This window comes from Solanum stenotomum, chromosome 4, assembly GCF_019186545.1.
Source record: "Solanum stenotomum isolate F172 chromosome 4, ASM1918654v1, whole genome shotgun sequence".
Classification (NCBI taxonomy): Eukaryota; Viridiplantae; Streptophyta; class Magnoliopsida; order Solanales; family Solanaceae; genus Solanum; species Solanum stenotomum.
The window spans coordinates 16,410,599-16,421,401 of record NC_064285.1 but is presented as its reverse complement, the minus strand read 5'-3'; the positions used below and the strand labels follow the sequence as shown (position 1 = coordinate 16,421,401).

Sequence of the window (10,803 nt, the reverse complement as noted above, 5' to 3'; positions counted from 1 at the left end):
ATCTATATCAATTTAAATTTACCTGAATTAATTTACAGTCAATATACTTCTCCATCTGCTCGAGAAGAACAACGTCTTTGTAAACATGTCGATAAATCTTTAGCTGGTCATGATCATTGTGTTTGTTTGAAGAGATGCAATACATGCATAAATCTGAATCGCATGTGATACAATACTTGCTCAGTTCATTCTTTTGAAGTTCATCATGCACCAAACATGCCCCAAAGAATGTCTTTTTCAAAAGTAGTCCTAGCCATGTTGGCATATTCCTGCTAGGTTCCAATTCTCCCTACAAATATCATCATTATAATAAAATAGACTATGATATTTTCAATTGATCTGATTGAATTGCAAAAGTTTTACTCACTTTCCAAAATATAGTAATCTTACCTGAAGTAATATTATCATCAAATATACATAGTACAAGAAAATAAAAAATACTTATCAAGCTAATTATTTCTTGAAACAGTCTTTCTCATTATTTGAACAATAAATTTACTTGAAACGATATTGTCATCAAATATACATGTCAAAAGAATTATGAAGAAAATAAAATACTTATCAAGCTAATGATCCATAAAGGTTTAAAATTCTACTAAGGCTTGTTTAGAGTGTAAATTTTAAGAGAAACTAAGACTTCACTTCTTTATGTATAATCAGAAATGTATGTTAAGATTTTATTGACCTTTCCGCGAGGTTTCATCTTATCGTGCATATTAATCTAATCTTGAAACTAAGACTTCACTTCTTTACATCGTCAACAAAATACATATTAATCTAATCTGAAACGTAAGTGTGAGATATTTCATCTTTTCTTGCACACCAAACGATCCTAGTACTCATGGTATTTGTATAAACCTCATCCCTTATCTTTCCATCACAGAGAGAAACCATATCCCCTACTATGAGCTTTTGTGACAGTTCTTCTTTTTAGATATACAACTGGTACATTTGGAACACACTAATTTAGATTTGGATCACATAGATTTCATTGAGGGGAAAATGTTCCTTAACAAGCTTTCTCCATTTAGAAGGTTCAAATGAGATATTATTAAGAATCGAGGAATTTCATCCATCTTATCACACCCTTGATGATGCACACCAATAATAAATGAATGATTCTGTTACGACGTGTAAGCTTGATTCTTTTTATTTAGTCAAGCATATGGAAGTATTCAATAAAGGAATGACTATGAGACTTGAGTTAACTTTTATCAGCTTTAATTTGATATCAGAGAATGTGGAGGGTTCATCAAGTATTTTTTTTTGCCTCACCTCCCTAATAGGAATAGGGGTAATTTACAAATAGGGCTAATAAATTCGCCAATCGAAATACTAGGTAATAATATTTTGAAATTCTTCATTTGAAGTAAATTCTTCCAAACTCAAAATATTGAGATAGAGGAGTACCATTGACCACAATAGATCTCGTACAAAGTATATTTCAATAGGCTTATTGAAGGCTCCTATTGACATGCATTCAAAAGAAATCAAGCCTACGAATTCATCAATTATGAGTTAGGTACCTTCACATAACTGACATAGAACTAGTATTTTCTCTTACATCCTCTAGAGTTTACATGTGAATCAAAATTTTATTTTACTTCATCTTTTTATATTGATTTGTCAAGAAGATGATGATATATTTACAGGTTGAAAAGAGGGTTTGAACAAAAAAGATACGACTCTAACATATTAGGAAGTTGGCTTGACATGGTTAGGAGTGTTGTTGAAGTATAACTAGTGGCTCCAAATACATAGCCCGAATTAAGAGAGAGAAGCTCAGATCAAGTCCATGAACCAAGTTGAAAGAAAGAACTCAACAAAGACATAGAAAATAGGGTTTTATGGGATGATTTAGGGTAAAATGGTCATTTCATTCTATGTCGTGAAAATGCTCCCTTTCTAACGTGAAAAGAAGTAGAATGAACAACTAGAATACAAAACCGTTGAAAGTTTTACATATTCTAGATGCCATAAGGGAAAAAAATATGTACATGACGTCAAAGTAGATTATAGTTAAAATTACAAAACCGTTACACATTTAATTTTACGATACAAACAAGTCGTTAAACCACACGACGACTCCCGCCTCCCTTATAACATGACAAAAAAATGAGATATTATATCCTTTTACACATTAATACTTGCCTAAAAATTTGGGGTTGATGACTCAATTTTTTTTTTCTTTTATAATTTTGATCTACTTAAACATATCATCATAAAGTGCAATAATCAAATGTGTAATCATAGTATACCTAGTGCTCTCTAACTCTTATTTTATTCATATTTTCAAATAATTAGATGAGGTTTGTTGCCTTATTAGGATATGTAAGTAAGGTCTAGTCCCCTTCTTATACTTATCCTTACTAAGAATGTTTTAATTTTATTTTATTAATAAACAACTACTAGACATGTGGTATAAAATCGTCAAAAAATCTTTTATTTTGTAAAGACATGTATACATATCTAACATGAAAGAGTTATCAAGAAAAGACTTTGAAATATAAAATCAAGAGTAAATTTAATGAATGAAATATTTATAAATTGTTTCATCACTCAATTATACCCTTTAATTAGAAGGAATTCTTGACGGATTAAAAGTTGGAGTACTCTTAAAAGTTGTGCTATTGAAATAAATCTAAAATAACAGTAAGAAGTAATTCTCTCATAAAATTAGTCAGGAAAACTTCCTAATATATACAATTTAGATCCAAATTCAATTTCTTGAAAATTTGCTATCTTTTATACAAATCAATAAAGATGATATCAAACATATAGTTAGCCTCATGAAATCAAAGGAAAAATATAATTTTCTATTTCCTTTTTGAAATACAAATGCATAAACAAAATGGTAAGAATTATATCTCACACAAAAATATAGCAATTAACAATCAATTTCGAATGAATTAAAATCCAATTATAAGATACCTAACTCTAGAAGATTAAAACTAACAAAAAAAATAATTGAAAATTAGTAACGTTAAACATATACACGTACCTGCTCATTTGTTTCAAAAGGTGATGAATCAGATCTATTCATTTGTTTTCTTCCAATTTTGTCCTCTCTAGAGTGTATCAATTTTCTGAAAATGGTATTTGAAGAAGACACATAAAACTACTAGTAGGATTTTATTGCTAATGTATTTTTCCCTTGAAGTGTACTTAGTTGGCAAGACAACAATTGAAGTAATAAAGACAATTTTTTTAGTTAAGTAAAATTTTGTTTAGAAGAACATAAGGACAAATGGATCCCAAGTTTTCTAATTGTCCGTTATATTTCAATAGACAATGGAGATATGTTCGTTGAGGAAATGTGAAACATTTCTTCCAGTTTTACCCTTAAGATGAGATGCGATGGATCCAAGGAAGATTTTCAAATCGATAGAGTCTAGACTTTTTGAGGTCGAATTATATGTATCTAATGGACAATATTGTCATTTCATTTTGCTTGCCAAATAGTGTGAACATAGAAATGTTTTGTAACTCCTCCATTTTAAATCCCCCCCCCNCCCCCCCCCCCCCCAAACAATCCTATATGTGAAGTCCAAGTAAGGGGTTTGTACACATTTATGATTTTACCATGTATGAGATAATCAGATTTAGTAAATTTGAAATCAAGGGAAATTATTAATTGTGTGTGTAATTTTGAATTTACTTAAAAAGGAAAAAAAATAAAAGGAAGAGGTAATTCATTTGATTCTCTCTTTACATGTCAAGCTTGTTGATGAATCAACAATATTGTCTTGAGATACATCTCATAATTTAAGTATGTGATAAATGCTCATCGGATCCACTAATATTTTTTTAGGTTTGAAACTTGCTAATGTGTCAACAAAGTCATATAATGTAAATTAACAAGAAAATATTACCTATAAAAAATAGAAATACACTTAATCATGTAAGGCTATTGAAAATTTTATGCATATTTTGGTCATAATTGAAATATATATATCACGTTAAAGGTGCTTTGGCTGACTTATCCCAATATATAAATGAACTTTTCATTACTTTATATTTCTTGTTGATGTCTCATTAGGTGGAAGGTTATGCACCCTTTCCTGCTCAATTGTAATCATTGGTGCCCTTCGAGCTACATGTAGGTATTAGTCCAAGGGTTAACTCAGTTCTTATATAGAATTCTTTTAATCAAACTCTTAATATGAAGAGTTTTTTGAGAGAGATTGCTTTAATCATTCCTAATAAGCTTAGGCGAATCTGAATTAGTAGGCTTTGGATGATTAATAAAAAAAGGGAAAATTATGCGGTTAAGCAAACTTATACTACTTAATTACTCATTATAGCTACAGTTTGCTATAATTACCACTCACGACTAACATTATACATTAATTAAGCGGGCTGACTTCGAGTCTATATAATTTACCACGTTTGTATATGTATAATTCGCCAAAATATACAAATACATATGCATAATATACAATTATCTAACCTATATACATATACAATTCACCTCTCTCCCACTCTATGCCTTCTCTCGCTCGCCTCTCTCCTCCCTCTCCCAATCTCGTTTTCCATATATACAAATGCATATGTATAATATACAATTATCTAACCTATATACATATACAATTCACCTCTCTCCCACTCTCTACCCTCTCTCGTTTGCCTCTTTCATCCTTCTCCGAATCTGGCTTTCCATATATACAAATGCATATGTATAATATACAATTATCTAACCTATATACATATACAATTCACCTTTCTCCCACTCTTTGCCCCCTCTCTCTCGCCTCTCTTGTCACACCCCAAGCCTACACCCTGGGCGGGACCGACACTCGAAGACCATTTCTGGCCCCAAGCAAACCCTTGGCCTGGCTTTCCTAACTCAGCGGAAACCAAACCCAACAGAATAACTTAATGCAATGAAAGGTCATAAACAACCCAACTGATAAACACTGGCCAAAAGGCAACTCGAGTCTCAAAATAGAATATTTACATATATATATATATATATATATATATATATATATATATATACATAGATGATAGACTTACTACTAACTGATTGACTGTCTATGAAGCCTTTAAAACACTGAGATGGATGTTACAGCTTGACTCAGAATCCTAATTGCTTCTCTGAACTCAGCATTAAAAACTTCCCCTTGATGTTGCACTCCAGGTGCATAAGGTAACTCTTGCTCCTCAACATAACGTCTCGGAAGACGCCCTCTGCCAACTTTTCGTGGAGGCATGACTATTTGAAACGCACGCAAGCATGAATTAGAAAGAAACTTTTTAGAGATAAACTCTAACGCACGAGATGAGTGTGAAAGAAATGAGAAATCTTCCTAAATGTTGTAGCCTCCCAATTATAGATGTGGCGCGCTTCACACCGATAACTAGGACTCTACAGACACGGCTTCATAGACTCCCTAGGACTCTTGAACTCTGTGCTCTTGTACCAAGTTGTCACGTCCTGAGCCTACACCCTGGGCGGGACCGGCACTCGAAGACCATTTCTGGCCCCAAGCGAACCCTTGGCCTAACTTTCTTAACTCAGCGGAAACCTAACCCAATAGAATAACTTAATGCAATGAAAGGTCATAAACAACCCAACTGATAAAAACTGGCCAAAAGGCAACTCGAGTCTCAAAATAGAATATTTACATATATATATATATATACATAGATGAGAGACTCACTACTAACTGACTGACTGTCTATGAAGCCTCTATGACACTGAGATGGATGTTAGGACAGACCCCGCAACATCCTAATAAAACAAAACTAGGAACACAAATAACAGAGTCCTCCGGAAAGCAAGGAGGCTCACCACTGACTCTGGAGTGCTGAGCTGGATCAACGGCGTGCTAGATGCTGATCCTGGGTACCTGTGTCTGCATCGTCATAAGATGCAGGCCAACTGGCATCAGTACATTGAATGTACGAATATGAGAGATGGAAAGCTAAGCATGAGAGATGGAAAGCTAAGCAACATAAGGTAGAAGGAAATCTGGAATAAAATGAATAATTTACCTGGCTCAACTCAACTCAACCTGGTTGACTCATTTTAATATATGGCAATTTCAAACAAGTGCAATATAAAGAAAAGTTATTTAAAACATACTATAAACTATGTGTGTATGCAAAGATACAATAAGCCTGAGATGTATGTAGAAATACAAATGAATTGATGTATATAAAAATACAATAATTGATGTGGGAGTTTCTCTAACCGACAACCATCACATAAGAGATATAGTGATGATACAACGATCAACTTCACGCTGCTAGAGCATCCTATATCTGGCCAAAGGTATAGAACCTAAACTGCCTAATGGATCCACTAGTCTAATTTGAAAAGGATTCATCTAAAAAGTATGAACCTCTTCTACCCATGATGGCTACATGGTTCTATGGGGGCTGTGGGTTCTTTGAACGCTCCCCTAATTCGGTGCTCGATACTACTCCCAAAAATGTACTGGCTCTTATGTTTTTAAAACATATTTCTTCCTGCTGATTTGAGATAATTACTCAAAAACTTAGCTCAAAGGCTATCTTGGAAATCTCAGTTTCCTCTCTTGCTTCATTTAGAAAGCGATTACTCTTTTACTGAAAAACTAGCCCGAAGGCACGTTGGAAATCTCAGTTCCCAATCTTGTTTAAATGTGAAAACATTTCTTTAAAACTTCTTTGGGAATACATAGTTCCCTAATAACTTTTGAGTAATGAACTCAACTTTATACTCTTGGCTTAACTTGAAACTCTATACTCTTTACTTAACTTGAAATTTGAGCCTTAAAATGAAGTTAAAACGTTCAATAAAGACTCTTGAGCAACTTTAAAGACTTGCTTCTTAACTTCTAGACTTGACTCTAACTTCACTTGACTTTGATCCGAACTTTCCTCGAATTGGATAATGAATTCAAGGGTAATGATCTCATGTTTATGGATGAGTTCTTGATGTTTAGACGTACCTTGGAGTGTTGAAAACAACTATAAAACATAGGTACATTACCAAGGAACATGCATGAAAAAGTGGGGAATGAATGGGAAAGATTGGCGTCCTTGGCGCTTTGAGAGGCGCGGGGCGCCAGCCTTCAGACCTTAGAGGGGCCTGCTGGGCGCTCTGCTAGGCGCGCCGCCCCAAGGGCTAGACTTCAGCCTTTTTCCTCGAAAATTCGACTCTTCTCCTTCCTTTTTCCAACTCTAAACCTTCTTAACCTCAAAGTTTCCAGCCCCAAACATTTAGAATCATAAAACCCCTTACTATACAATAGATTCAACTCGAAATCACAATCGGAAACATACACCAAACCCACAAGAAACTTCAACAACACAACCATAACTTCAACAAACACAACCACAAACTTCAACAAACACAACCAATCTTTTTTTCTCGAAATTAAAACGAGTTTGGCGTGTGGGGGAAGAATCAACCCAACACTATGATCTCACATACCTTAATAGGGATCACCCCCAACGAAAACCACGACGATCTTGACAAACTTTGCTTCTTCTTCACTTTCTCATCTTCTTTCCTTTTCTCTCAAGAACCCTAACTCTCACTTTTAAAAAGGGAAACTGATTTTAAAATCAGTCTAAACCCTTAATATAACCAAAAGAAATGGTTAGGGAAAAGACCAAAATACCCTTACAATTTCGAACTAAACTGCCCTGCCAACAGCCCAACTTCCCAAGGGCATAACTCACTCATACGAACTCAGAATCGAGCAAACTCGGCGGCGTTGGAAATATCATTCCAAGGGCTTTCCAAAAATAACTGGAAATTCACCTAAATCATCCTGAGCTAGGAGTTATGACTGCTCAAAGTTGACCAAAAACTCAAATTTTTTTCCATACTTAACCAAATTTCCAGATTTTTGAATTCTTTCCAAAAATGACTATTTCCAATTTCCAGCTTCTTCATAGTTATTTCAAATTGCCGGATGTTACATCTCTCCTCTTTCTGCCAATCTCGCTCGCCTCTCTCCTCCATATAACATGTAGCTACGAATTGTAATTCTCAAACAATAGCTATGGAGAGTAATTAGGCTATTTTTGAGTGGCTATATGTGAAAGTTCCCCTAAAAAAAGAAGTTAACAATTTTAGCTCAACCTAACTATTGGGCTGGTTGGTCTAAATTGAACCATTAAAGGTCAGCCTTAACGATCTCGATTCTAGGCAAGCCTGAGTTACCCTTAAGTCTGGTTTAGGGGTTGAGGTTTTGGGAGAAAATACTAGTTGACCAAACCTGTAACACCCCAGAAATTTTTTCGAACTAAGACTCGAACCATTCTTCGTAGTTAGTAGGATTTTACTGAGGAATTTAAAATTTCTTAAATATTAAGGTCAGGTCACTAGATATAGCACCTTAAATTCCAAAAAAAGAATTAAAGAGAATGCATTCAAGTCATTCCTAGGTTTTTCTATGTTTTAGGTCAACTTAAAATGACCATAGTACTTAGTACATGATGAATTAGGTAAGCTATAAGATCAAACAAGAAAGCTCTTTGAATTATCTTTCCAACGCCACTGAGTTTACTAAATTTCGAGCTCGTATGAGGGAGATATGCCTGTTTGAAGTCGGGTTGTCCAATTAAGGAAAGTTACCTGAAAGTATGAGGGGTATTTTGGTGTTTTCCTTACCCAATCAGATTTGAGCGTTTTTAGTAAGATTTTAGGAGTCTAAACTGATTAGAATTAGTTTCATTCATCCCCAAAAGTGTTTAGGGTTTTAGAGAGAAGATTCAAGAGGATAAAAAGTTCAAATTTTCAACCGATCATTCAAGAAATTCTAGATTTCGCCAAGAACTTAGTTCTTTGAGGTATGTAAGATGAATGTTGGGTTCGTTCACCCACACGTCAATCATGATTTATTCAGCGTAATTTCATTTTTGAAATTTAAGGATTTAAGTTCTTGATAAGTGTTCTTAAAGTTTCCTTATTGATTAAGTTTTGATGTAAGATTCTACTTTGGTCAACTTCAAATGACCATATCTCTTAGAATATAAAGATTTACGTGATGCTTAACCTATTAAATTAAAGGTATTTGAATCTACTTTCCAACGCCACCAATTTCGCGTCAATCCAATTTATGAGTAAAAAGTTATGACTATTTTAGTAACCTATACAGTGCTGTTACGAATTTAGCCGACGGAAAAACATTAAAAAGGGTTGATTTTGTTTTTTTGACCTCCAAGAAAACCCTAAACAAATTCTTGATTAATAAAAGGCTCAAAACAATCAGATTTTCATCCTTTAATCCATCATTCTCTGCTAGCTCAAACCCTAAGGAAAAATCAAAGTAGAAGACTCCATTTAAAATTCTTCCAATCCTTTTCAAGATTCTTCTTCAAGATTTCAAGAAACTAATTCAAAAATCTCAAGAAAGGTTTTCTTGATCGTTCACCTTCAAGTTAGAGTTTCAAGGCTTCTAATCAAGTTCTTCTTCAAGATACTTTCAAGATTCTTCAAGAACCTTGTTCATCCAGGTATGTAAGGTTATCATAGTGTTGGACTAGTTCGTCCTCACGCCCTAAATATACTTTCAGATCATTAAAAGAGTAATCTAGGATACTTTCCCTTGATTTGAGTATTCTTGAGATAAGTTGATTTGAGTTCTTGAGTTTATGGTTCTTTTAAAAATTATATTCCTAATTATTGAGTTTTAAACTGAGTTTTGAGGAAGTAAGTATGACAATGAGAAGAGTCATATTCATGAGTTCTATATTGTTATGTAGACCCTCGAGTCGAGTCGTTCATGCCCATAAACTCCACATGAACTTCATACATTGAGCATCTTTGAGAGGAGTAATATCTTCAAGTTATAAGTCTTGAGTATTGAGTTTCAAATCCCTTTGAGATTATATTCCTAATCATGGGACTATTATATGTTACCCATGAAGTCCTTGAGTTGAGTTGTTCATGCCCATAATTCTGCATGAACCTTATGAGTTGAGTTGTCTAAAGATGAGTAGTATCATTTAGTCTTGAGTTCTGAGTAATGAGGTTCTTTATTTCTATTAAGATCCCTAAGTTGAGTAGTTCATGCCCCTAATTCTGCATGAACCCTATGAGTCGAGTAGTCTTGAGATGAGAGGTGTCATTAACTATCACGCCTCAAGCCCCATTAAGACGGACAGGCACTCGATGCCCTAAATGCCCGAGAGAACCCACATGTGACCTGTGCTTACTATGCATGTAACTATGAAAGTTTTGTGACAAGTTCGCCAGGGACACAACGATATGAACCGACATAAGTAGACTCCAAAACTTATATACAAGACTTGGCCATTGAGGCCACAACTTGTTAAGATGCAACTGAACCATATACATAAGTCTACAAAGCCTCTAAAAGATAGAAACCTTTTGAGTAGGTCGGGACAGACCCCGCCTTACCCCTAGCTACGATACAATACCAAAATGAGTCTACCAAGGGCTCAGTAAAGCTCCGAAGCAACCTGGAGCTCACCAAAAGTAGCTGAGTGTCGTATGTTCCTACTGAGGAGGTCTACTAGCGAGAGTACCTGTGCCTGCAGCATGAAATGCAGCGTCCCCCGCGAGGGACGTCAGTACGAAAAGTGTACTGAATATGTAAGACAACTACATATATAAAATAAGAGTTCAAACGAAACCAAGTATCAACGTATAAGTGCATAACTCAGAATAGGAGGCTGCCTCTGTTAACTCTGGTGGGGTCATGTATGTTATATTCTTGTCTTTACCTTTATGTGTGTTATGATCTTTATAACGTATGTGATATAAGTGACCAGCTGATCAGTGGTAAAAGAGGATGACCCATGCTAGGCATTTTAACCCCTGGGATGCGGTCCTCAACA

At 34.7% G+C, this 10,803-nt stretch overlaps 1 protein-coding gene across 1 annotated transcript in view; it reads right to left on the bottom strand.

The window, feature by feature from the left end:
* Positions 1-3,043, bottom strand: part of LOC125863425 (protein RGF1 INDUCIBLE TRANSCRIPTION FACTOR 1-like) — an 8,087-nt gene extending 5,044 nt beyond the window's left edge. The window contains exons 1-2 of the mRNA XM_049543622.1: positions 3,002-3,043; positions 23-289 (exon numbers count right to left, since the gene is read on the bottom strand). Coding sequence (XP_049399579.1) covers positions 23-289; positions 3,002-3,043 — 309 coding nt within the window. The remainder of the gene's footprint in view (positions 1-22; positions 290-3,001) is intronic.
* Between the last annotated feature and the right edge of the window lie 7,760 nt (positions 3,044-10,803).